Genomic DNA, 25,915 nt, shown 5'->3' with positions numbered 1-25,915 from the left:
TAGCATCGAGAGGCGAGAAGCGAGGCATGCCAGCGGGCAAAGGCAGCCCGGCTTACCATCCGTGTCGAATGCAGTGCCCGTTGCCAGCTTGATCATGACATCTGCCTGTAACTGAGAGATAACACCTTCTGCCTTCCACAGGTCTATTGCCAAAGCCAGAAACTTGCTGAAATCAATGCCTGCTTTGCCCAGCTCGCCCTTCAGCCGCGACCGCTCGGAGCGGCTGCCGGCGGCGGCGCACCGCTCAGTGAAGAAGTCCTTGAACTCCTCCCAGAACACGATGGAATGGCAAAAGAACTTGATCTCGTGGGAGTAGCCTGACTGAACGGCGATGGCGACGCGCGCCTGTGGATGTGCTTCACAAAACCTTTCCCACGAGTTGAAGCGCGACTTCAGCTGCTTAGCTTGGTTAGCTGCACCGCTCAATAGCGGCGTTGGACCTAGAGCCTTGCTGCCGGACTGGGCACCATGCTCATGTGTGCTCATGGGGGTTGAGTTCGTTGGAAAAGCGTATTACGGTTGCTGGGATGCCAACAGAACAAACGGGAGGGAGAATGATGCATGATTGAGGATGATGTCCCCAATGACCCTCCAGGTGGGGGGCCATCATGCCCATCATGGGGCACATCCTTACCGGGAGGCCTACCTGCAGGAGCTGTTGACAGTGCTGCCAGCTTGTTTGGCCACCCCCACCCACAGCATCCCTTTTGCAGCCGCAGTTAAGAAAATATGGCACGATGATTCTACTCTCCCCTGCCCAGTGCCATGGGTTGTTACATGATGATGAACTAGAGAGGGCGGTGCCGCCACAGAAACAACAGGCTGCTGCAGACGGGGGTCACGGGAAAATCCCCACGTGAGCAAACATTAGCCAGCCAATGATGCTTGGTACTTGGCCTGATCCACCAGGCCACATCATCAAACGCGGGGGATAGGAAGCGCCCATGCGATGGGTAGCAATCGCAAATGTGAGTATTGATAGAGTGAGGGAGCCAGAGAAGAAACACTCCAGCGGGTTGGTTGATCAACGGTTATGGTCGAATGACAAAGGAGTGGAAGAAAGAAAATACAACTTGTTGCAATTGAAATGCATCAGGAGTATTGCTAGGACAAGGAGGCACAAAACACACACAGGTAAGCAGGGTGGGCGCAATGCCATCATCGGGCCCAATCTGCTGGTGGCGGCGGCGCCGGGCTGAGCTTCAGCATGCACACCACTGCACAGAGCGAAGGAGCAGGGAGGCACATCAATGGCAATGCTTCCTGATGAACAGGCTTCCGACTTGCTGCCAAACTGCCTGTGTGCGGAGCTCACCAGCACCAAGCAGTGACTGGTTCCCGACCCGCACCTGTGCTGTAGCCCATCATCCGCGCCTCCTGGGCTTCCCCAGGCGCCAGCTCATCTGGCGGCGAGGGCCCAATCTCGCCGTTGCAGAAGAACCCGCACATGGCGGCGCCCGGGAAGTTGGACTGCACGCAGAGCGAGGCCACGCCGGCGGTCGGAACCAGCGATTGGCAGCCGTGCCAGGTCGCCGCTCCTTTCTCGACCCGTGGCGGCATCGCCAACCCATGCGACCAGCAACGCCCCAGACTGCACACATCCAGCTGCTGGCCAGCAAGAGCGGGAATCGGCTGCGAGCGGTCTCAGCCCTCCACCCCAGCCACGCACCTGCACCATCTGCGTCTCCACATCGGCCTCGTCGTAGTATCGCTGCCCCTTGGCCACGCAAGGGAACAGCAGGCAGCCGTACACCGGCGCCGGCTTCACATCAAGCACCTGCGGGACCAGCGCATACAGCATCACGGTTGGGCACAGCCACTCGAGTGCTCCTCCGCCACACTGGCAGGTGACAATCCTACAACAGGGTACCAGCAGGGAAGCTACGGTACCACATACGGCCCCGGCCCTCGCACCATGTGGATGCTGTCTGATGAGACGCTGCCGAGGTATCCCGCATCCGTTTTCACCTCCTCCGAGTAGTCTGCAGGCAGGTGCAGACAGGTGGTGGCGGCTGCGGCCAGGCCGGTCCCACCCAAAGCGGCGAGGAGCAGCGTGCCGCCATGCCACAGCTGCGGATGCCCTCCCGAGTGTGCACCTGCGCTGAACGGCGGCTTGTCCGCCGACAGGCCCCCAGGGGCAGCAAATCCCAACCCACCCACCTCTGCTGCGCACTTGCTCGGCCCTCGCCGTCAGCCGCGCCTGCAGCTGCAGCCTGCTCAGGCTGGGCTGCGGCGTGTAGAAGGCCGCAATCATGCCCCGCTCCACCGGATGCTGCACGCTGACATAGCCGCTGGTGCGCATCAGGTTGTTGGGGTCGTGCATCTGTTTGTGGGCAGGGGCAGGGGCAGGGGCGCGGCGGCAGGGCAACGCTCAGACACGCCAGGCAAGCGATGGCGATGACGACGACGACAAGCGTGCAGCTAGTGCCAGAGGAGCCAGGCAGCAGCGGCAGGCGCAGCTCTGTTCAGGCCACCCCACGCCCGGGCCCACCCCCCACCTGCAGCATGACCATCTTGCACGGGTCGTCCTCCCCCTGGCTGACCCCCGGGGAGCGCACGCCAAAGAAGAGCGGCGCGCGCGGCGCCACGTTGGCACCCTGTGCCTGCAGCGCCGCTACCAGGGCGCTGGTGGGGGTGAAGCTGCCGCCCACGGGGACCCAGGTCAGGTTGTCTGCGGGGCAGGGGCAGGACAGCAGGCAGACATCAGTGTGCGCAGCAAGGGTGAAGCATACGTGTGTGAGTATGCGACTCGCTACCCTCCCTCAGCCACCACTGTGCACACAGTCGACTGGCCCTTGGCCCTTGTCGCTGGGCTTATCAAGCCCACCGCAATCAGCGGCACGGCGCATGCCGGCTCACCCGCCCCAGTGGCCAGCGAGATGCTGTTCTGCAGCTGCTGCACCAGCGTCACGCGCCCCACAGGCGACAGGTCAACGTTGGCCGACACTTGGGACACCATGAAGCGCTGCACAGGGCAGTAGGGGAGAGGGGAGGCAGGGAACACAGGGCCTAACAGGGTGGGGGTGGGTGTCGCCAACATGTGCAGCTTGCATTTTTTGCAGAGCATGGCCTAGCACGTGATCGTGATGGGAATGGAAGCATTGGGCGGCAAAAGGCTGTTGCTGCCAGCCCCGGCACTGCCTGCTCCACTTGCCTGGGAGATGCAGCGCATGCCACGTGCTGTGAGGGGCATTGCCTCAATTCCAGGCCCGCTGATGCTCAGCAGGAGGGTGCCGCTCGTCACCTCGGCGTGCAGCTTCTGCTCAGCCGTCCGCCCCGGCAGGCCCACCAGCAGGGAGGAGGTGCCATCGGTGCCACCCCCCATCCCCCTGCACAGCAGCAGCAGTACCAGCCACGCGCATGAAGCACGGCTTGGAACAGGTGCCGCCCTTTACCGACAGCCAAAGAGGTAGAAAGCAAGCCTGTTGCTGCTGCTGCGTTTACAACGAACCAAGAGCTTCTGCTACTCACCCGCAAATTGCCTCGCCTGGATACCGCCGGCCAAGCTGCAGGGGCATAGGACAAGCAGAGCTCCAGCGGTGGTCACCGACAGTCTGCGGCAGCAGCTGCAGGAAAGCACACAGCAGGCGTGGCCCACCCGTGCGCAGCGTGGCCTGTGCTGCAGCACCCGCCCGCACCTCTTGCAGCACGCCGTCCACGTGTGCATGGCGGTCGCTGAGTACCAGCCAGGTGCGCGTGTGCTTGGCCGGGCCGTGCGGAAGCTCGCCCTCAGGAGGCTGCCAGTCTGGGTTGGAGTAGTTTGGCGTCAGGCCGTCATTGATAAGCGCCGCGTGCAGGGACGAGCCCGGCGGCAGGTGCAGCACAGACACCACCAGCCCCACGCGCTCCACGCTGTCCACCTCCTTGATGCTGCCGCGCTCTGCAGGCAGGCGGGAAGGCAGGAAGGCACGCAGGGCGAGCAGTGGACCGGCAGGCGCAAAACAGGGGCCCAAGCGGGCGCAGAGGATGGGAGGAGCAGGCGCAGCTGGGCCAGAGGCACCCAGGCATGTGGGGCGCACCCGTGTCTCGCCCCAGTACGCCGGGCGCCACCACGCCCGCCAGCAGGGTGCACTTTGCCAGGTTGGCCCGCAGCTCGCGCAGCATGACCGGCAGGTTGGCATGACTGCAATCCAAGATGGGCAGGCGGGATGCAGTGGGCCACATGAATGCTGGCAAGCAAATGATGCTCTTGGTGCGGCTCAGAAGCTGGCAGCCCAGGCCACCAGGGCTGCCATTTGCGCATGCTGGGCTGTGGCACAGGCCCTGACGCTCACCTCCTGGACGACACAAACACAAAGCAGATGTCTGGCTTGCCGTGGCCGCACAGCGTGGCGGTCAGTCCCCCCTGTAGCATGCAAAGCGCGACAGCATGCAAGGCGCAGGCAGGCTCAGCCGGAGCTAGTGGCAAAAACATGCATGCCTGGGGTTGCAGCACAGAAGCCCTCCACCAGGCTGCTGAGGGCCGCTCACCGCCCATTTGCTGCATGCCGCCTGCCGCTCCTCGGGCGTGGCAAAGTCGGTACACAGCACCGCGGGCTGCTCCTCGCTATATGTGCGCCAGTATGGGGTTCGCACCAAGTAGTCAACCTGTCGGCGGCGGCGGGAGAGGAGAGGTGCACGTTGCAGCTGGTTGCAGGCCGGTGTGGCGGCGAGGGCCACACCGAAAGCAACACAAGTAGAAGTGCATGCCGAGTGGGCGCAAGGGTGCAGAGACACACATAGTGTGCAGGCTGGCAGCGGAGGGCAGGCGCCGAGGCGGTGCGTAGCTGCCGCCGCCACCCACGCGGCTGCCGGCGCACCAGTGCCCTAGTCGATAGGTTGACGCAGCTGGCGCGGGCCAGTGTCTGCCAGTCGCAGTTGGCCAGGCACTGCAAGCGGACCTCCAGCGGCAGGGCATCAAACCCAAGTTGCGGGAAGTTCTCGCGCTGATGCTCCTGCCCCTCGCCTCGCTGCTCTTGTAGGGCGTGCGCTGCCATGCCCCGCCTGCCAAACGCGCTCAGAGGCTCAACATGGCCGCTGCGGACACTCCGGCTACGAGAGATGAGACGTTCAGCGCCTAAACTGGTGTTTCAAGAATGCAACAGAGCGGGGCGGTGGAGGAGCGCGACCATGAGGACCGCAGATGACCCCTTCTACCCCCTACCACCACATGTGTGCAGCACACATCTTGCCGCCGGTATTGCAGGGCTCAGGGAGGATTCACAGTGTAGCTGGGCCACTCAGGAGGTTAGTACACAGGAGGGATTTGGAGTGAGGGGTGCGCCGCCAGGCGTGCCAGCACCTCGCCCGCTCGCGCCTCCAGCTTCAGGTGCGCCAGATCGTCGGCACGGGTTGGCCCCGCCGTGACAATCGCCAGCTCGGCGCCACCGCCCTCCACTGCCGCCTTCACCAGCCGGTAGGCCGACCATACGGCCAGGGAGGAGCCCACGACCAACACGCTGCGGCAGCTGTGCGCGAGGTCGAGCGCAAACTGCGCGCGTTCAGCCGGGATACCTGCACCAGCAGGCAGCGGCGGAGGAGGACTGCCAGAGCATGGGCGCAGCGTTTTGAGTCCGACGACTGAAAGGGTGCAGATGCTGTGGTGCCCATCCACCCGCAGACACGGCACGCCGCCCTCACCGTCGCCAAAGAACACGACATGCGGCTTGAGAATGCCGCCACAGGCGGGGCAGGGCGGCACCCTGAACCCCTGCCCCGCAGCCCCCAGCTCCATGTCGCCATCGGGCCGCTGCACAACCTGCGCGTCGCCGTCAGGCCGCCGCAGGATGGTGGGGCTGTCGCCGCCGCCGCTGCTGGTACTCGTTTCCTGCAGGCGGCGGGCACAACACATGAGGTGGGCGGGCAGGCAACACGGGCCAGAGCGAGGCCGGGCAGGGATACGAAGCCAGGCAGCAGCAAGCCTTGCAGCTCCCCACCCGCAAGCTGGGGTGCACAGGTACTGCGGTGCCCGCCCGTAGCAACCGCTCCCGATCGTCCGCCACGTCCTGCTGCGCTGCCAGCGCCGCCACCACGGCTGCCGCATCGGGATTGAGGGCTGCCAGCGTGCGCTGAAACTCGTGGCGGCACGACAGGCGGCCGCAGCCTGTGCAGACCACCTCGTGTGTTGTGCCATGCAGCTCCAGCACCCGTCGCGATCCTGCCCTCTGGTGCAGCCGATCCACATTCTGCGTGATCAGCGCCTGCACCCAGCCTGCAGAGCATGTACCCTTGATGTCATGGTGGGTTCTGCAGCAAGCAACAGCAGCAGCAGTGGGGCCCACCAGCCAGCAGCAACAGCGCAGGCCCGATGGGCAGCGGCAATGGCACGCACCGCGGTGCTGCAGCCTGGCGAGGCTTTCATGCGCGGCGTTGGGGTGCACGCTGGAGAACTTGGGAAACCCGGCAAAGCTGCGAGACCAGTAGCGCGACCGGTTCTCATCCGAAGCCATGAACTGCTGGTGCGTCATCGGCCTGAAGCCGCTGGTGGTGTAGGCCCCCGCTGGCCCGCGGTAGTCTGGCACCCTGCAGGCCCAGAAATGGTTGTAACAACAGGCGTGTTAACGATGAAAGTAAATCAAAGGAGGTGCTGCAGGTACCACCGACTGATCAGACGATGCTCCTCACCCGCTCTCAGTGGAGCACCCGGCGCCGGTGAGGACCAGCGTGCCCCGTGCACGCTGCAGCAGGTCTGCCAGGCGCTCGATGGCGGCATCGTTGACGGGCGGCACTGCCGGGGCGGTGTCGCCGGCTGCCGGCACCGCCGAGCCGATCACATAAGGTTGGGTGGCGGCGCTGCTGCTGCTACTGGTGGGTGCGGCGATGGAGGAGCTGCTCCACCAGGTGCCGTCGCTGGAGATGCGGTCCTGGCGATGGGGCAGAGCTCGAGCTGCTGTAGTGTGAACAGTCTGTGAGGGGGTGCACAGCAGGCAGGAATGGCGACTATGGGCAGCGGCGGCGACGGCAGTGGCAGGGCTGTGCTGCCCGCCTCATCCATGCCGTTTCATCGCACGTGGGTACTCATATGCTGCGCTATTGCGGGCGCTGCGTGGCTCTGTGCGCACCTGAGTGGGTGGTGTCCGAGACGCTGGGCTGGTGAGATGCAGTGATCTACAAAACATCCTCTTCCGCATGATACAGTTGAAACCATCAAATCAACAGAGACACCAGTTGGGCCCAGGAAGGAGGGACCCGCAAACTGGACAGCGTGGACAGCGTGGCCAGCTGCTCTCTAGTGATGAGCGTGGCGACTGCGCGCACCTATTGTTCAATTGTTCACATCTAGACAGGCCTGGCGCGGTGGGAGGTGTCCCAATGCAGGCTTGAAACCTTTGTTTGCAGCATGAGCGATAGCGACTTGGAGGAGGGCGAAATCTTAGAGGAGGGGGAGCTGCCGGCCGAAGTTGCGGTCCCGCCGGTAAGGGGCTGCATGGTGCATCGATGGGAGCCACCTCCTGTCACAGTTTAGCCTCACTTCCCTGCCGCCCTTTGCACGCTTCAGCCACGAAGTGAACCGCGGCCGCAGCAGCAACCCCCCTTCCCCCGCGAGGAGCGCCGCCCACCGCCGCGACGAGACGACCGCCTGCTACCGCCGCCGCCACACCGTGATGGCAGGGCGGGCAGCTGGGGCTCGGGCCCGCCGCGCGGTGGCCGTCCCAGCTACCCCCCTGTCCGCAGCCGAGGCCCGCCGGCCTTTGGCAGCAGACGCAGCCCGCCTCTGCCGCCGCCGCTCCACGAGCCTCTGCCGCCTTTTAAGCGAAACATCGGTCGGCCACACTTGCCTGGGCTGCCCGGGCCGTCACCGCCAGGTCCACTGCCGCCGCCTCGCCCGGCCTCGCCGCCGCCGCCACGCCAGTTGACGGCAGAGGAGCAGGCAAAGCACGATGCCCGGGAGATGGCCGAGCTTGCTGCGGACGTCAAAGGCCTAGCCCGCTCGCTCACACTGCAAGAGTGCTTGAAGTGGGTGCCACGCTGGCCTCAGCTAGCTGCAGGCCTTGGCTGCAGCCGCCAGCTGTGCAGCAGCTGTGTGCATGGGCCAGCCTGCTGCGCAGGCGCGCCGTGCACGCTGCCACAGCTGCTTCCGGACGCTCGGTGTTTTGCTTTTGTGGTCGTGTGCTGAGCTGCCATGTATGTGCTGGTGCAGGGACCTGGAGCGAGTGTGCTCCAACCTCAAGTCAGCGCTGCGCAAGACGTCGGCTTACCTGCGGCTTCTGAAGCAGGTGTGCTGGCAACCAGGCTGATACGGTTTAGGGCATGCCAGGCAGCAGGTTGTGGCAGTGCAGCAGGCGAACCGTGGAGGAGGCGTGCCCTGCCGCTTGCTTGTCGTGTGGTTGCTGCCAGCGGCCACGCCCAGTGCTGCGTGGGGAACAGCGCCTTGCAGGCAAGCAGCATACGGGGGCTCTGCAGGAGCAGCATATCCCAGCAGCAGCAGCCCCTTGCGCCTGCGGTCACTGCTCCCGCTCAAGCTGCTGCTGACCGGGCCCGTGCTCTGCCGCCTGCCTGGGGCATGGCTGGGTGTTGTCCCTCGCCTTTCTGCCGCGTCGCGCTGTGCTGTGCAGCGGGACGCATCCGTGACGGGGGCAGATGGCAGCGAGGCGCTGGCGGAGCTGGGTGCTGTGCTGCTTGGCGGGCTCAAGGCGCTGCACGTGTACAGCAACACGGGGCAGGGGCGCAGCATGCCGGATGCGCGGGGCCCGGTGCAGGCCGCCTGGAGCGCCCGTGGAGAGCTGCTCACCGCAGCGCAGCAGCAGCAGCTGGAGGGCTTTCTGAGCAACAGCAAGAACTTTGCGGCGCTGCTGGAGCAGCGGTCTCCCAGCCCGCAGCCTGTGCGGCGCGAGTATGTGCCCGCGCCTAGGCAGCAGCCGCAGCAGAAGGAGAGAAAACGGCAGCAGGAGTCTTCAGAGCAGGAGGCGGAGCAGGAGGAGGAGCAGCCGCGGCTGAGCAAGCGGCAGCTGAAGCGCCTGCAGGCGCAGCAGCGCGCCGAGGCGGCTGCGGAGGCAAAGGCGCAGCAGGCAGTGCACGCCGCGCAGGGGGTGCAGCTAGCGGCGCAGCAGGAGCAGGGGCGGGCGGCGGAGGAGGCGGAGGCAGCTGCCAACAAGCGGTACAAGCTGACAATCAAGCTGGGGGCCACCAGCCTGACCGGGGCGCTGCCAGACGCGCCACAGCTGCCGCCGCCGCCTAGCCTGCCACCAGCGCCGGCAGTTGCACTGGGGGCCGACTGGCCGCAGCACGGCCAGCAGCGGCAGCAGCAGCAGCAGCAGCAGCAACCGTGGGGCGGCAGCACACCAGCGCTGCCACCAGCAGGGCCGCCGCCGCTGGTGGCGCCACCGCATGCTGAGCCGCCACTGCCCCCGCTGCCACCAGAGGACGTGCCGGGTGGCTGGCAGTCAGTTGGTGCACCGCCGCCTGTGGCACATGGGGAGTGGGAGGGAAGGGCTGAGCCGCCACTCAGCCCCATGTCTGCCCCCTCCTCGCCAAGAGGCATGACAGCAGCGGAGCAGCAGGCCGGCGTGGCTAATGGCAGTGGGGCGTTGCCGCAGCTTGGCCTGAATCCAGCGGCAGTAGAGCATGCAGCCAATGGGTCGCCAGCCGTTGAAGAGCTGCTAGGGTGAGTTTGCTGCACGTTCTCAGCTGTGGCTGGCTGCCTGTTGCAGCCTTGCCAACGGTGCTTGGTGCCAGCTTTCCTGTGCCACACCCCGTGCTCGAATCCTGGCGCTCCACAGCAATAGCAGCGCACAGCACCTGCGCTGCATGCCTCTCTTGTCCCAGCCAGCCAGCCAACTTGCGTCAGCTCTCCAGGTATGCCCCTCAGCCGCCTTGCACAGGCACCGAGGTAAGGTATGCTCAGGCTGGCTGCCATAGGCCTGCTTGCATGCTATCAAACTCGGAACAAGGATGTGGCTCGAGAGAGTGAACAGAGACTGTTCCATGGTGGCTGGGATGGGGGCCGGCGGGATATGGTTCTGCATTGAGCTTCAGGTCGGAGGGGTTGTGTCGCCGCTGTCTGTGTCAGCCCAGCGCCAAGCACACAACTCGAATGCCACGTTTTTTTCTCAAATACATCATCGAGAGAACACGGCAATGACGCCATCAGATCGATGGGGACACCAAATGTTGCCACGCTCGGCACGACCACAGCGTGCACGCCATACCACCCATCCCCGTCGTACCCAGCAGCCCCACTCGTGTCCCCCTTCTCTGTCTCTGTTGTCGGCAGGCGGGGCAAGCTGTGCCTGGTACTGGACCTGGACCATACCCTGCTCAACAGCGCCACGTTTGCCGAGGTCGGGCCCACGCTGCATGACTCGCTCAAGGCTCGCGCCGCCAGCGAGGCGGCCACCCTGCCCGAGGACCAGCGCCTGCTGTTCCGCATCGATGGCATCAAGGTCAGCCGCCCTGTTGGAGTGAGAGCTTGCTTCTCGAGCCTTCCCTTTTTTCTTAGCACCTGTACTGCATTGGGCAGCGAGGCAGACGGCAGGGTCGGGTGCGGCACGTGCCCAGGTGGCATTCCCTTGCCCCACTTACCCTCTTGCCGCCGCAACCATCAAATGGTTCACACACGGCACCACTCCCCTGCAATGGTCCTTCCTGCAGATGTGGACCAAGCTGCGCCCGGGGGTGCACAAATTCCTGCAGCGCGCGGCGCGCTACTACCAGCTGTGGATCCACACCAATGGTGCGGCTCGCCCATGCTGCCTGTGGCGGGCAGCACAGCACCTTGTCATCGGCCCCCAATGCCCTTGCCGCAATGCCCAGCGCCCCCCTACCACCTCCCTCGCCTGGCGCTCACTTCTGCGCTGCCGCCCACCCGCAGGCAACCGCGCGTATGCCGACTCTGTTGTGCGACTGCTGGACCGCGGCGGCGCTATCTTCGGCGACCGCATCATCGCGCAAGGCGCCGAGCGTGTTGATCAAATGGTGCCCGACCAGGCCAAGCGGCTCATGCAGGTGCAGGCTGGGGCTGGCAATGGTGTACAGGCGGGTGGGGCTGCTGCTCCTGGGGCCCCGGGTCCAGCTGGGCTCCTGCCAGGCTGCATTGCCCGGCGCAGCCCATCATCCCCGCTCCGCCTTGCTGACCCTCCTCCTCTGCTGTGCCCTGCCACGCTGTGCCATGCTGTGCATGCTGTGCTTCCAGCAGGGCCTGGATGAGCGCGAGTCCATCACCGTCATCGTGGACGACTCGCACAGCGTGTGGAGCCAGCACCGGCACAACCTGGTGGCCGTGGAGCGCTACATCTACTTCCCCTCCAGCAGGGCCAGCCTTGGCCTCAAGGGGCCCTCCCTGCTGGATGCCAACAGGTGCGGCGGGGCCGGGACGGGACATGAGGCTGGTGACCTGGGATGGAAGCCTGTGGTGGTAGCGGCCATGGCGTGAGGTGCTGCCCGCAACCAGCACCTCGTACAAGTCCTTCCTTGGTGAGGGGGGCCCCTGCCCGCCGGTGTGGACCATCTGCTGATCCTGCTGCTGCGTGTTGCGCCCGCCGCGCCTGCCTCCTCCGCAGGGACGAGTGCCCTGAGCAGGGGATGCTGATGGTGGCGCTCAGCGTGCTGGTGCGGGTGCACGGTGCGGTGATGCGCGCGCTGGCGGCGCCGCCCACCGTGCTGCCAGGCGGCGAGGTGGTGTTCCAGAACTGGGATGCGCGGCAGGCGCTGGCGCAGGAGCGGCAAAAGGTGTGGGCTGGGGGGAGGGGCTGGCCCCGCATGCTGGGGGCGCGGTCAGGGGCAGGCGCCTGCCGGAACCTCCCAGGCCATCGGCAGCACATTGTAGCCAAGCGGTGCACTTCTGCTGGTCCTGGTGCCGGCAGGATGGGGCCGCCCCTCGCCCGCTCCGCTTTCCCAGCCTCCCCCTTGTTGTTGCCACCTGCAGGTGCTGGCGGGTGTGCACCTGGTGTTCACCCGCGTCATCCCTCTAGAGATGGAGCCCGAAAGCCACCCGCTGTGGCGCCTGGCACAGTCGTTTGGGGCGCGGTGCAGCGGGTCTCTGGACGCATCCACCACCCATGTCATCGCCGGCGCCAGCGGCACGGAGAAGGTGCTGTCGGCGCGCAGCATGGGCAAGTGGGTGGTCACCCCGGCCTGGCTGGAGTGCTCGTGCATTCTGTGGAAGCGCGCCCACGAGGAGCGCTTCCTCGTCCCACTCTAGCACGCGAGGCCTGGCTCGGCACGTCCTGCACAGGCGGCAGCGCCCAGTGGCTGGCACTCCCTGCCTCCTGTTGGTGCATCTAGCTGCACTCCTGTTGCTGCGTTTGAATTCATTGTTCAAGTTCGGCATCTCCCGTTGCCCAACAGGCGACAAATGTCATAATTCCCCGGATACCTGAGAGGTTTGGGCGTCCTGGCGGGCGGCGGGCCTGGCCCCGCCGCCCCACGGAGCTGCCGCCTTTCGCTTTCTTGATGCATTTCAGGGCCGGGGAGCAGGGATTGAAGGGAGGCAGCTCTGCTTAATCCCAGAACTTGGATCTGCCCAGGAGGCCACGCAGCCCTCATGCAGGGCGCGGGGCCGCCGCCATCCGCATTATTCCGCTTGCTGTGGGGCTACAGCCCTGCCGCGGACCCTCCTGACACTGCTGCAAGGCCCCCCAAGGCCCGTCAACCGCGTCCACACAGTCCGCAAGCTCCATTCTATCCCCGCCATCCACGCCCCTGCGCCAGTCAAACCATGCGCCTTGCGTGTGCATGCAATAGCCGGACCCTCAGAGCGACGCCCGTGGGCGCCAGGCAAGCCCCGGGCAGAATGGCCCGAAGATCACTTCTGCGTTGGTCCCCAAGCCAACTCGGCCCTCTGCCCCCGCTGGAACCCAACGTGCCATGACTTTGCCGTGTTTGTGCGCTCCCTGCCGCAGCCGCCGTAGGACAGAATGTAGTGCCAACCCATCCACACCCGCTCCTGCCGGCACGCCCCGCCCGCTGCCACGCGCCGGCCCCCGCCGCACCCATGGCGGAGCGTGGCAGCGCGGCGGTCGCTGCCCGCAGCCACCCGCCAGCGTAGCAGCGCCGGCCGAAGAGGGGGCCCGCACGCTGACCCTCTCCTCTGGCCGCCCTGGCCGCCTCACCTTCACCATCAAGCCCCGAGCGCCGCCACTTCCCTACTCCGAGGCACTGCACGCCTCCATTCGCCGCGACACCATCACCGCCGCCAAGTTGCTGGAGGTAGCCGTCCCGCGGGCCGCAGACGATGCCGCCCCGCGCCTGCAGCAGCAGCTGGAGGGGCTGGGCGCTTTGGAGCCTTATGAAGACACGCTGCAGAGCGGCCACAGCACGGCGGTGGAGGCGCTGCTGCGGCAGTGGCGCCTGGATGCCCCCAGCCAGCCCCCCGGCTTCGACAGGCAGTGCCAGCTGACGGTTCCCGACGTGGCAGGTGAGCTGGCTGGACCGTGTGGCTGCGGGGCCGAACCTTGAGTTGCCCTGTGCGTTCTGTCATTCCAGGCTGCAGGTTGTCAACAATGCCCCCATCGTTGTGCTGCCTGCAGATGCGGCGGTGGCAACCTGCGGCGGCAGGTCGCGCGGGCAGTGGAAGAGCTCCAACCAGGACGCCTTTCTGGCCTGCCCCGTGGCCAGCCCCTCCGGCGCCTCCCCCGCGCTGCTGCTGGGCGTGTTTGACGGCCACGGCTGCGGCGGCGACAACGCGAGCCACACCGCGGCCGGCGGGCTGGCGGGCGCGGTGCCCGCGATTCGCAACCAGCTGCGGGCTGACGCGGGGTGGAGCCGCGACGGCGCCAGCGCCAGCGCCGCCCCTGTGCCCCAGCAGGCGCTGGTGCGTGCCTTCCAGGCTGTGGCGGCCAGCATGCGCTACGACTCGGATTTCCAGGACTGCGGCGCCGCCGCAGTGGCCTGCCTGGTGGAGGAGGACAGGTGTGTGGCGGGCGGGTAGGTGGAGGGGTGCATGGGTGTTGACAGTTGGGTTGCCAGTCTGCGATGTGGTTTAGCTCCTGCTGATCTGTTGGCGCTCCACATCCTGCCTCCCTGCCCGCAGCATCACAGCCGCGTGGGCGGGCGACTGCCGCGCGGTGGTTGGCCTGAGCGTAGACACCGCGGCCGGTCCCTCGGTGCTGGTCCATGCCCTGACACAGGACCACAAGCCCAGCAGGTGGGTGTGGCAGGGGGCCCAGGTGTTGGGAAGGGCTGCCTCCTCGTAGCATCTGGCGCCTAGACATCCTGCTCACGTTGGTCAAGGCATGCTGTTGGCCCGCCTGCCTGCCTGCGCTTGACCCTGACTTCAGACCTGCGCTCTCCCTCGTGTCATTTGCAGCCCGCTGGAGCGGTCCCGCATAGCGTCCAGCGGCAAGGGCCGTGTGGTGCAGCTGCGACGTGGCCAGCCCCACCGCCTGTGCGGCACCCTGGAAGACAGCACCCTGTCGCTGAGCCGCGCCTTTGGCGATGCATGTAAGATGCTCTGCGGTGGTTGTGTGGGGCTGCACTTCTTCGCGTGTTTGTTGCAGCTGCTGACCCTGCCCGCCCTGCCCTGTTGCCTGCAGGGGCGGTGCCGCTGGGCCTGACTGCCGAGCCGGATGCCGTGTCTCTCATGCTGCCGCCTGCTGTGCCCACCACCACCGCCGCCTCCAGCGCCAGCTCCCCAAGCTGCCCCCTGGACAGCTTTGTCATCGGCAGTTTTGTGAGCGCTGATGTTGATGATGCCACCCCGGCCGCCGGCCCTGCCCGCCACGTGCTGGTGCTGGGCTCCGACGGCCTGTGGGATATGCTCAGCAACGATGCCGCTGTGGCCATCGCCATGAGGTGAGCTGAAAGAGCCATGCTGTGAACGCTTTGCTGCAAATCCAGGGCTGGCATGGCCGGCATCGCTCGCCGTTTCCCTGGCCACCCCCCATCGGCCGCCGCTTGCAGCCCTGCTCACCACCTGCCGCGTCCCCTGCCCCCCTCTGCCTGCCCGCAGCTCTTCCTCCGCTGAGGCGGCAGCCAGTGCGCTGCTGCACGCCGCTCAGCGCAAGTGGGCAGCCGCCTACTCGGGCGCCTACGCCGACGACATCACCGTTGCTGTGGCCTTCCTCCCCGCCTGATCCCGCCCTATAGGCTTATAGCCTGCCTCATGGCCCCGTGGCCTGCCTTCATCCCGGCCTGGTTGATTTGCTACAGCGGTTAGCGAGTCATTTGCGACCTGCCAGCCATTGTCATCGAAATGAGCCCCTTCTTTCCCCCCTCAATTACAAACACAATGCCTGAGAACCTCGAGCACTCCACGAACTCCCCCTGTTTTATGAACACTGAACCAACACATGCCTGAACCCTGCCTAAACCCACACGAAGGAACCGCTCCCACCCCTTTCATGGTCTGCCTTCGCAGCCCGTTTTGTCCTCTGTGCCCCGTGAAGGGCTGCCCTTCACGCCCCTTTATGGCGTACTCCAGCTGCCTCTTTTATTCTCAGCGGCCTTTTCCTAGTTTCCTCTGGCACAGCTTCGCGCCAGAGCAACGACTGTTCCCGACTCTGCTTTGCTACGCGGCATACGCTCATGCCGCTCCCTCTCCTGCCTTTCATATCTGTCACCTCTGCGTTTTGCCTGCGTCTTCCTCAGACCCAGACCTCCCCTGTACCCAGCCCTTTCTACTGCTTCTGTTTGTACATTCATTCCTTCCCGACTCGTCGCTTCTTCTCTCACCAGCTCGCTCGGCAGTCGCGCCACCGCGGCGTCAGAAAGCTGTAACCCCCGAGCAAATCGCCTGGCATGGACCTATCGTAGGGGCTGTGTGTGTGTGTGTTGTGTGTGTGTGTGTGACAGGACGAAAGCAGCGCAGAGACGTGATTTAGGGCAGGCTGGCCGTCATGCGGGCTGCCCTGGCGCAGCCCGCATGCGGCAGCCCCAGCCAGGCCTTCATATTCAACCCACCCCTGGTACTCTCTTGCTTTCTCCTTTCTTGCGAAGAAGCAAGCACCTAAAGCCGTCAAGGGGCCGAAAAGGTTTGGGTGGGCTAGCTCCCGTTGACGTGCGGGCGCTGGAGGCACACCCGCGACACTGGCAATCAGCAACCGAGCTGCGAAAGAGGTTAGCAGTATCAGGCCGGAAGCGGAGCCCCGTGGGGCTGCTGCCTCTTCCCACCCGCCCTGCCGCCGCCGACCGTGTCCCACCCGTCGGGCCTGGGCGCTGCCTGCCCGATCCAATTTCACAATGTTTTGCTGCAAACTCCCTGGACAATTCCACAGACCAGCCATGTCGGAGGAGAAGGAGTTTGACCCAACGTTGGACAGCCCTGCGGTGAACGCGGCGCGTGTCTACAAACACGTTCTGCAGGCACGCTAGCCTCCTTGCTCATGCGCTGGTCTCAGCGGCATTGGCTCAGTGATCAAATGGCTCGCTGTGATCTATCTCATCTGGCTGCAGAAAGGATTCCAGATGGGCGGCGTTGTGGGCTGCGCATTGGTGACGCCAATCGTGCTGTTCCGCCACATCCGTGCGGTGCGCAGTATGTTGTTTAATCTGGCGCTGGTGGCAGCAAGGTGGATGTCCATGGGCAGGGATGCATCTGCCTGAGCTTACCCGGTGGCTGGTGGACCTCTGCCTGCTTCCCGGCACACACCTGCCTGCACCTGGTGGCTGGTGCACCTCGCCTACTTCTTTGCCGCAGGGCGGGCAGCTGGGAGATGCAACCCCCAAGGTGCTCAACGCCATCTTCCGTACCGTGCTTGCGACCACCGCTGTCTCAGGCGAGCAGGGCAGATGGGGCTTGGCGTGGCATATGGCTGTTCCCCACGTCGGTTGCGGGGCGGCATGCTGGGCCAGGCTCATGTTGCTGCTTGCGCTGCCCCTCCCCCCGTCGTTGTTCACGCCTTGGGTTGTGCAGGCATCATGTGCACTGCCCGCCTGGCCACCAGCCCCGACTTCAAGGTCGGGGTGGAGGATCGGGCATACAGGCTCTTTTACAATAAGGGGCAAAACCGCGCAGATCTGTTTGCCGCGGTAGGTGCCACTTGAGGGGGTGGGTGACTCCATCTGGTCCGCCTCCCTGACTCTCTCCTAATTTTGCATGCGGCAGGTCGGCACTGCCCTGGGCGGCACAGCGGCGGTGGCCCTCCTGCCCGCCTCGGCCGCCGTGGTGGTGGGCGCTGGCGCCGTAGGTGCGGCAGCCGGCATCGTGACGCATGTGGCCACTGCAACCAAGGAGGAGTAGGCAATGTTACAAGCCAAGACCCACCCCTCGTGCTTTACCCATCTTGCCCAAAGCATTCCTCTCCTATCCCTGTTGTCTTCAACCTTACACCTTGTACCTGTATTGATGAGCCGACTGCACCTGCCCCTTTGCACACTGTTTATACGTGTAACGATTGCAGCACTGCAGGTTCTCCCGCGCTTGCCAGCCTGCGCTCTCAACACGACCACAATGCAAAGTTACAGAGAAGAATCGCAATCATCAGCAGACGGCAACAAAACAACCAGCTAAAGGGTTTTGGGCAAGGGAGAGGGGATGAAGAAAAGCCGAATGAACAAAAAGCAGCAATATGCAGCATGGCCCAGCCGTGACGGAAATGGCCAAAAGGTCTGGGGCTCCAGGACGCGCACACTGGCTGGTGTGGGAACAGTGCAAGGCACAGACATCTATCGAGCATTGGCGGGCAATGAAATTCTTGGACAGCAAGGGCATACAGAGTTCTCCTACCGCTGTTACGTAGTTGAGGTACAGGGGGCGGCACAGCAGGCTACACTAGGGATCAGGATCAGGGACTCGCACTCTCATCAGAAGGGGCGGGGCGGGCAGCAGGCCCGTGGTTGCCCGAGGTGCCACACGGTCTGGGCGCCGTGCAGCCAGCCGACTGCCTACCGCGCCTTGCTGGCTGCGAGCAGGTGCTGCTTGTCCCGCCCCCGCTGCTGCTGCTGCTGCTGCTGCGCCAGCTGCTGCGCCAGCGCCAGGCACGCCACCCGGTGTGGCTCGTTGATGGCGGCCAGTGCGGCATGCCACAGCGCCAACCCCAGCACTTGATCCAGGGTCAGCTTCACGCCCAGCGCCAGCATGCTGCAGGCGCGGGAGCAAGGAGGCGAGCAGGTGACCACAATGCGCCAGTCACAGAGTGCCGGTACGCTGGCGGCATGTGCACCTGGCTGGCGGCTGGTGTTGTGTGCAAGCTGCCCAGGCCCTGCCCAGCCCGCACCGGCAGATCGCCCGGCGGCCCACCTGTGCGGTGCGGCGGTCATGATGTTGCCCTCCATCCACATGATGAAGTAGTAGCCCAGGGGCCCCGCAGCAGCCAGCCCCGCGCCGCCCATCGCCGCCGAGCGGCGCCAGTCGAGCGGCAGGCCCTTGCGCCGCGTGGTGCCCAGCTGGAACAGCACGTCGCCAAAGGCAAAGCCGAAGCCGGCGCTGACGGTCTTGATGAGGAACGGGTGCTGCGCAAAGGCCTTGGAAGCGGTGCCCCACAGGCGCTGCACGGGGCGCACCAGGCGGGCACCCAGCGGCAGCGAGTGCGAGTGGCCGTGCAGCACCATGCCGGCAGGGGAGCGGCGGTCGTGTCGAGGACGCGGTGACTCAGGAGCCGAGCAGGCGCCCGAACGGCAATAGCACACAGCCGGCCTTGTGCACCAGCCCCCGCTGGAGTTGATTGCGCTGCCCGACACCGACTGCGCTGCAGAGGACGCGTGACGGCACCGCACAGAGCTGGTGGACGTGTAGCAAGGGAGAGAAGGGAGGCTCCAGGGGCTGCTTGAGAACCTGCATGAGGCGGCCGTGCTAAGCACGCCCCAGCAGGACAGGCCTTCAGTTCCATGGCTGCCATGCTACGCTCGCCTGTGCACCTTGGGCACCAGCGACGGGGGTTTGGACGCCCTGTCAAACTGAACTGATCGCCACACTCAAGCACAAACCTCCACAGTGCGCACCTGGGCCGTCTGTACCTGGTCCGCAGCACCGACAGGTGGCGCGTGGGGCTGGCGAAGGCCCTGCTGAGGCCACGATGGTGAGAGGCACCTCGCCGCCACCCCGCGCACCTGCTGCCGCAGGCTGTCTGCGGCGGCCTCGAGTTGGCACCGCAACCTTACTTGTACCATCCATTCATCCCCTCCTCAAACCGTATTCCCACTGCAGGACATCCGCAAGTTCTTCGCGCCCAAAGGGCCATCGGCAGGTAAGAGCGCGGGTTCCCAGGGAAGCTGCCGCTCCGCCAAGCGAGGGGCCATCGTAGCTGTGCCAGCCAGCTGGTAGAGTGTTGCATGCTCTGACTGTCGTGGAATTGCCGTCAACTGTACAGGGGGCGCTGGGGCTGCGCGTGTCAACAAGGGTGAGGACAAGCCGGCGAGCAAGGGCGAGGACAAGCCGGCAGCAGCGGCGGCGCCTGCCGCCAATAGCGCCGGCAGCAGCAAGCCGCCAGCGGCAGCCAGGACCCCGTCGCGCGGCAAAGGCTCCAGCAAGAGCCCGCAGGGCGCCGCCGCAGCTGCCAAGCCCAAGGCAGCCAGCGGGAGCCCCGCAGCCAAGGCTGCTGCGGCGCCTGCGGTGCCTGCCAAGCGCAAGAAGGCGGCTGTGAGCTACAAGGAGGACCAGGAGGGCGGTGACAAGAGCGACAGCTGGGAGCAGGAGGTGTGTGAGGATGGGCCTGTCGCTCTGTCGTGCCGGGTTGGGCGCCACAGAGCGCCGATCCAGCCAGCGGTCCTGGGCGTTGTTCCTCGCTGCCTGATCTTCCATCGCTGCCTGATTTGGCAAACGCCCCTCGCCGACCGCTCTGTCCCTTGCTGCAGGCCTCTGGGAGCGACGACGACTTTGAGATCAACCTGGTGAGCGAGGATGAGGAGGAGGAGGCGGTCGGCGGCAGCCAGAAGTCGGCGGCCAAGAAGGACAAGAAGGCCAAGTCGGCAGAGCCGGCGGCCAAGGTGTGGGTGGGGCGCGTGGGCCTGGACTGGCATTGTCGCCTGGCAGGGAGGGCGTTAGAGTAGCTGTGCTGATTGGTGGCTCATTTCATTCGCACGTGCATCACCAGCGACCTCACACCCCGCCCTCCCTTCCGCAGCGCCCCAAGCCCATCACGCCCGCCTCCACCCGCAAGAAGGCAGCTGGCCAGAAGCTGCCTGCGGCGCTGCAGCGCATTGCGGGTGCGCTGCGGCGCCCTGCAGCGTGGGATGCTGCCCCTGAACCCTGCAGACACATGTGCCGGGGCGCCTTCAGCTGACATGCGCCTGCCTGCCTGCCCACCCGCCTGGCCCCGCTCCCTGGCTCCTGCAGAGGACACGGCCGCCATGGCGGCGGTGCAGGCGGTGGATGCTGCTGCAGCAGCGCTGCCTCCCTTCAACGACGACGCCATCCTCTTCATGTCTGACAATGCGTATGCGGGGCGCGCCCCCGACGAGCCGCCAAACCATGGCAGCAAGGTGCGGTGCGGTGCCGGGAGTGGAGAGGAGCCTTGCCTGCGTGGGGTGGCTGGAGGCGGGGCATTACCCCAGCCGTGCGCCTGCTCAGCTCCTGGTTGGTTGGTTGCGGTGGCCGCTGCCGGTGCGCAGGTGGCGCCCGTGGGCCACCCCGACTGCCTGACGGGCAAGACGTTTGTGATCAGCGGCACACTGGACTCGCTGATGAGGGGGGAGGCGGAGGACTTCATCAAGCGCCATGGCGGCAAGGTGGGTCGGGGGGTGGGGGTGGAGGCTGGTGAGGAATGGGTGGGATGGGGTGGGGGTACGGCGGTGGGGGCCTAGGGCCCTGGCTTGTGTATCTGAGGCAGCAGTGGTGGGCGCCTGCACCGGGGCACGCCTCACCTACTGCCGCCTCCTGGTGCTCCTGCCCACCGCCGCCTCTGCAGGTGACAGGCAACGTGAGCGGCAAGACGTCGTTCCTGGTGGTGGGTTCGCATGCGGGGCGCACCAAGGTGTTCAATGCCAAGGAGAAGGAGGTGGGTGCCTGCTGCTGCTGATGTGGCAGGCTGTTGGGAGTGAGACTGGATGGTTGCTGGGAGGCTTGCAGTCGTGGTCGGCTGTCATGGTCCCCTCCTTGCCCGCCTGCCCGCCTGCCTGCTCACCTCCCTTGCCTTGCCTTGCCTGCACCTCATTCCTGCCGCTCTGCTCCCTCACTGCAGGTGCGCCGCATTTCTGAGGACGATCTGTTTGCGCTGGTGCGTGCGGCGCCAGCGCCCGCGGGCTATGCCGAGCCTGTCGATTTGATTGAGGAGGACGTGGAGATGGTGGATGTCAAGTTGGAGCAGCCTGCGGCAGCGGTGGCGGCATCCCCAGCCAAGCAGCGCCAGCAGCAGCAGCAGCCGCAGGCCGCGGGGCCCAGCGGCAGCGGCATGGCCCCTAAGAGCTTCTACGGCGGCGGCGCCGGCGCCGGCGCCGCCGGATGGAAGACTGTGGGACCCGCGGCGGCTCCGTCGGCGGCGGCTGCCGCCGCTGCCGTGGCGCCTGCGCCTCCACGTCGGCCACCTGCCGCCGACCAGCAGCTGTGGGTGGAGAAGTGGCGGCCCAAGAGCTCCCAGGAGCTGGTGGGCAACCAGATCACGGTGACCACGCTGCGGCAGTGGCTGGGCGACTGGGAGCGCGTGCACCTGCATGGCGGCGAGCCCAGGGCGCCCCCCGGCAGGTGCGAGGGTGCTGGGGCGGGCTGCGGGCCGGCAGCCTTCACAGATGTCTCTTCCGGCCGACTCAGAAGTTCCAGGCTCTCCCCATCGCACACACGCTGGCCTGCCCCCTGGCTGGGTGTTTGTGGTGCTGGTGCAGGAGCAGCAAGCAGCAGCAGGCTGACATGAAGAAGAAGGCTGTGCTGCTGAGCGGGCCGCCCGGCATCGGCAAGACCTCCTCCGCACTCATCGTCTGCCGCGAGCTGGGCTTTGAGCCGGTGGAGGTGCGGCGTGGAGGGGCCCGCCGTGCGGTGGGGCCTGGCGCATGCGCGGCACAGCTGCATGAGCCGGGGCCTGGGCAGCGCGACAGGGAACCCGCTCCCTTCTGCTTCGGCATTGAGGCAGCTTGGCAGCCCTCCATCCCTGCCCCCTCGCCTGCCGCGACCTTCTGACCCCTGCACTCGCCTCCCCCCTGCCTCCATCCCCGCAGGTCAACGCCTCCGACACGCGCGGCAAGGCCGACGCCAGCGTGCTCAAGGGTGTGGGCGGCAAGCTGGCCAACGCGGTCAAGGAGCTGTCCACCAACACGGCTGTGTCGTATGATGCGCGGGGCAACCGCAAGAAGGTGGGCGTGTGGCGTGTGGCAGCGGAGGCTGGGCGAGGGGAGGCAGGAGAGGCCTGGCTGGCGTGGCCTGCAGCTGGGCTGGCGCAGGGCACGATGCTGCCTGCTGCAGCCGTGGTCTGTTCGTGGTCTGTTCGTGGCCGTTGCCAGCCCTTTCCAATCATCCCGCATCCCCCCATCACGGCGCACCGCCCCCCGCAGCTGTGCCTGGTGATGGACGAGGTGGATGGCATGTCGGCGGGCGACCGCGGCGGCGTGGCAGACCTCATCCTGGTGTGTGTGTGGGTGGGTGTGTCTGTGTGGTGGGGGGGCAGGGGCGCCACCTGTGTGTGCACCGCCCACCGGCCCCTGCCCCGCATCGCCGCCCCTCCTTGCCACCGCTTCTGCACACCTTTGTCCTTCCAGACACGCATCCCACACCGCGCCACACTCGCACCGCCGCGCTGCCTCGCCCTCACGTGCGCACTACCCCTGCAGACCATTAAGAAGAGCCGGGTGCCCATCATCTGTATCTGTAACGACAAGTACGCGACCAAGCTCAAGTCGCTCAAGGGGCACTGCCTGGAGCTGGACTACCGCAAGTGAGGGGGGTGGGGTGGGGAGGCTGGGTGGACAGCGCGCCTGATGGGTGGATGGATGGCAGGATGGCAGGTGGCTGGGGGCGCCACACTGGGCGGGGGTCATATGGCCACTGGGCAGGTTGCTGGGGCGGCGGCTTGCTGGGCAACGGAGATTTGGGGGCAGTGGCGCAGGGGGCCGTAAGGAGGGGGAGGGTTGTCTTTAAGCCCACCGGGGTGCCCCCCTGCGGCCCCCCCCCCCCTCGCAGGCCCACCGTGCCGCAGATCAGCAAGCGCATGCTGGACATCTGCGCCAAGGAGGGTCTGGCCATGAACCAGGCAACCATGGACGCGCTGGTGCAGGTGGGTGGGGGGCCTGCCGCTCGTCGTGCGGCGCTGGCTCGCGTGCATGGCGCTTTGTTTGTGGGTGGGGCCCCTGCCCTGCCTGGCCGCCGCTTGACTTCAGCCTGCACTGCGCTGCAGAGCGCCAACGGCGGCGACATCCGCCTCATCCTGGGGCAGCTGCAGATGATTCGCCTGCGCGCCCGCGCACTCACATACGACCAGGTGCGGCAGGGGGCTGTGGGGAGGTGGCTGGGCGGCTAGGGTGGGCGGGTGGAGCGCTGCAGGCCCGGGCTGGCACCTGGGCCAGCCTGGGCCTCGTGCCTGCTGCTCCCTGTGAACTCTGCCTGCCAGCCTGCATGGGCCGCGTTGCGCTGCCCCTGCCTCTGCCCCAGCGCCGCCACCGCCGCTGATTCCCCTGCTCGCTTCCCGGCCACCACCTGTCGCGGCCTGTCGTGTTTCCCCGCAGGTCAAGACGGGCGGCATGTCCACCGCCAAGGACCTGGAGATGAGCCCCTTTGAGGCCGCCAGGCGCCTGCTGTCGTACGAGGGGGAGGGGCTGTCGCTGGGGTGAGGCGCAGCCCGGTACCCTGCGCCCCCCCGCCCTGCCCTCGCTGCCCCGCCCCTGCTCCAGCTGCCATCCGCTCAGCCCCCTCAGCCCCTGCCCCCTACTCTTGCCTGCGCTCCTTTGCACCCATCACCCTGACACCTACACCCTTCACCACTCACCCTACCTCCTGCCCCTCTCACCCCTGTCACTTCGCCTCCGCCTCATTCCCACAACTCCTCCTGCCCTCCCAACACCCCCCCCCCGCAGCGACCAGATCGACCTGGTGTTCCAAGACATGGACCTGGTGCCGCTGCTGGTGCAGGTGCGGCGGCAGTTGCGCCGCGCCGCGCCCTAGCTGCCGCTGGCTGGCCCGCCCCCCGTGCTTTGCTCGCCGCACGCAGCCGCCCCGCTGCGCTGCCGCCATCCCGGGCTCACCCCAACACTGTGCGCGCCACCTCCCCACACACCACCCCACACACCCACCCCCGCGCCCACCACAGGAGAACTACCTCAACCACCGCCCCAAGCTGGCTGACAACGAGCTGCAGCGGCTGCGCATCATGGCGCGGGCGGCGGATGGCATCAGCGCGGGCGACGTGGCCACCCGCGCCGTGCGCCAGTACCAAAACTGGTCCCTGGCGCCCTTTGCGGGCAAGCGCCGCCGCCGCCTGCCTGCCTGCCTGCCCACGCTCGGCTCTGTGCCTCCCTGTGCCGGCCGTGTGTCGTGCGCTGCGCCGCCCCTCAGCCCCGCTCCCTCCTGCCTTGCCATCTCCCCTCCCCTCCCCCACCACACCACCACACACACGCGCACGCGCACACACGCACACACACACCCCGTCGCCTGGCCTCCCTGCAGCCGCCATGAGCACCGTGTACCCGGCCACATACATGCGCGGCCACCGTGAGGTGCTGGGCCTGTTCCCCAACGAGCCCAACTTCCCACGGTGAGCGACGGTGGTGGCCCGCCTGCCGTTCTGGCCGCGCTGCCCGCCGCCGCTGCCTGCACTGCCCGCCAATTGATCGCTCCCAACGCCGCCGCCACCGCCGCCGCCCGCAATGCTGCGTCCTCGCCCTCCGCCGCAGGTTCACTGCCTGGCTGGGGCAGAACAGCAGTGCGGGCAAGCAGCGCCGCCTGCTGGGCGAGCTGCACACGCGCATGCTGTCCAGCGGCGGCATCGAGTGCGACAGGTGCGGCTGGCTGGTCGGGATGGTGGTGGTCGGCTGGGCTGGCGGTGGCTGGTTGTGCTGGAAGGCGGGGCACGCTGCATTGCCGCCTGGCGTGTGCCTGCATGCTTCTTGCATGCCTGACATACCACTTAGCACCACGCCATAGCACTACTGGCACCCCCTGTGCGCCTGCAGGACCGGGCTGCGCCTGACCTACCTGCCTGTGCTGCGCAACACGCTCACCCGCCCGCTGCTGACCCAGGTGTGCTTGGCTGGGCGCCACTGCCGCGTGCCAGGCGCTGGCTGCTCTGACGGTGCCGCTGTGGCCTCCGGGTGCAGCAGCATTGCCTCACCCATCCGGCTGTGGCGCAGGGCAAGGAGGGGGTACCTGCGGTACTGCGCCTCATGCGGGACTACTGCATCAGCCGCGAGGACATTGATTTCGTCACGGGTGGGTGGTACTGCCGTGTCACCTGGTACTGCTTGCTGCTGGATCTGGGGCTGCATCTACACCGCAGCAACGCCTTGGATTCCTGCTGTGTGGGACTACCCGGCCCCCCTCGTGCAGACGTTACCAAGTTTAAGACGGCAGAGGCATGGGGTGAGGACCCCATGAAGAAAGTGGAGACGCAGGTGGGTCCAGGTCGGGCAGGCGGCGGGGTGGCTGGAGGGAACGGAGGTGTGAGCGTGTGTGACGGCTGGAGCCGCCGACACGCCTGCTCTCCATGCCCGCCCCTGCCCTCGCGCCCCTGCCCTCATGCGACGTGTGCGCAGGTCAAGTCTGCCTTCACTCGCGAGTTCAACAAGCAGCACATCAAGCCCAAGACCGGCTTCGGCATGGATGACAAGGTGGCCAAGAAGCGGGGCAAGGGCAAGGGCAAGGCGGCGGTGGAGGACGAGGAGGACCCGTTTGGTGGTGAGCCGCATGGGGCCTGCCTGCCTGCCTGCCTGCCTGCCTGCCTCCCTGGGTGGGTGGGTGGGTGGTTTTAGGGGGGGGTGATGGGGGAAGGCTGGCACCTGGGCATGTGGCAGGCTGGCTGTGCCTGCTCGCCCTGATTGGCAGGTGCTTGCTTGACCTGATCGGCTGGTGCCCACTGCGCGGCGGCTGGGCTGTGCAGAGGATGGGGTGGGGGCGGAGGGAGACAGCCCTGCGAAGACCCAGGAGGAGGAGGAGGAGGAGGAGGAGCTGGACCCGGTGATGCTGCAGAAGAAGGCAAGCGTGTGGTGG

General features: G+C 66.4%; 4 protein-coding genes across 4 annotated transcripts; 1 reads left to right on the top strand and 3 right to left on the bottom strand.

Annotated features, from left to right (window-relative positions):
• Positions 1–1,158: 1,158 nt before the first annotated feature.
• CHLNCDRAFT_138193 (expressed protein) lies at positions 1,159–4,976 on the bottom strand (the record flags this gene model as incomplete). Its single annotated transcript, XM_005851265.1, has 14 exons — positions 1,159–1,217; positions 1,350–1,470; positions 1,670–1,777; positions 1,915–1,982; positions 2,161–2,323; positions 2,499–2,671; positions 2,860–2,965; positions 3,245–3,329; positions 3,472–3,506; positions 3,639–3,880; positions 4,020–4,123; positions 4,275–4,345; positions 4,471–4,587; positions 4,800–4,976. 14 exons carry the CDS (start codon positions 4,974–4,976, stop codon positions 1,159–1,161), a joined length of 1,629 nt encoding a protein of 542 aa, XP_005851327.1.
• Positions 4,977–5,227: 251 nt separating this feature from the next.
• On the bottom strand, positions 5,228–6,713 carry CHLNCDRAFT_18868 (hypothetical protein; the record flags this gene model as incomplete). Its single annotated transcript, XM_005851264.1, has 5 exons — positions 5,228–5,493; positions 5,620–5,806; positions 6,009–6,190; positions 6,311–6,501; positions 6,604–6,713. Coding segments are annotated over 5 exons (936 nt in total), but the record flags the coding sequence as incomplete, so codon positions are not given.
• Positions 6,714–7,318: 605 nt separating this feature from the next.
• CHLNCDRAFT_138191 (hypothetical protein) lies at positions 7,319–14,990 on the top strand (the record flags this gene model as incomplete). The annotated part of the gene is made up of 17 exons (XM_005851570.1): positions 7,319–7,393; positions 7,832–7,935; positions 8,120–8,195; positions 8,535–9,244; positions 9,455–9,583; positions 10,193–10,361; positions 10,570–10,651; positions 10,790–10,923; positions 11,114–11,274; positions 11,478–11,646; positions 11,843–12,106; positions 12,949–13,333; positions 13,446–13,827; positions 13,949–14,062; positions 14,225–14,358; positions 14,451–14,709; positions 14,867–14,990. The coding sequence occupies 17 exons, from the start codon at positions 7,319–7,321 to the stop codon at positions 14,988–14,990; spliced, it is 3,471 nt and encodes a 1,156-aa protein (XP_005851632.1).
• A 2,749-nt stretch (positions 14,991–17,739) lies between these two features.
• On the bottom strand, positions 17,740–18,405 carry CHLNCDRAFT_138189 (hypothetical protein; the record flags this gene model as incomplete). Its single annotated transcript, XM_005851263.1, has 2 exons — positions 17,740–17,935; positions 18,095–18,405. 2 exons carry the CDS (start codon positions 18,403–18,405, stop codon positions 17,740–17,742), a joined length of 507 nt encoding a protein of 168 aa, XP_005851325.1.
• Between the last annotated feature and the right edge of the window lie 7,510 nt (positions 18,406–25,915).

Source organism: Chlorella variabilis, assembly GCF_000147415.1.
Source record: "Chlorella variabilis unplaced genomic scaffold CHLNCscaffold_2, whole genome shotgun sequence".
NCBI lineage: Eukaryota > Viridiplantae > Chlorophyta > Trebouxiophyceae > Chlorellales > Chlorellaceae > Chlorella > Chlorella variabilis.
The sequence above is the reverse complement of the archived record's forward strand: the minus strand, read 5'-3'. Positions and strand labels throughout refer to the sequence as shown.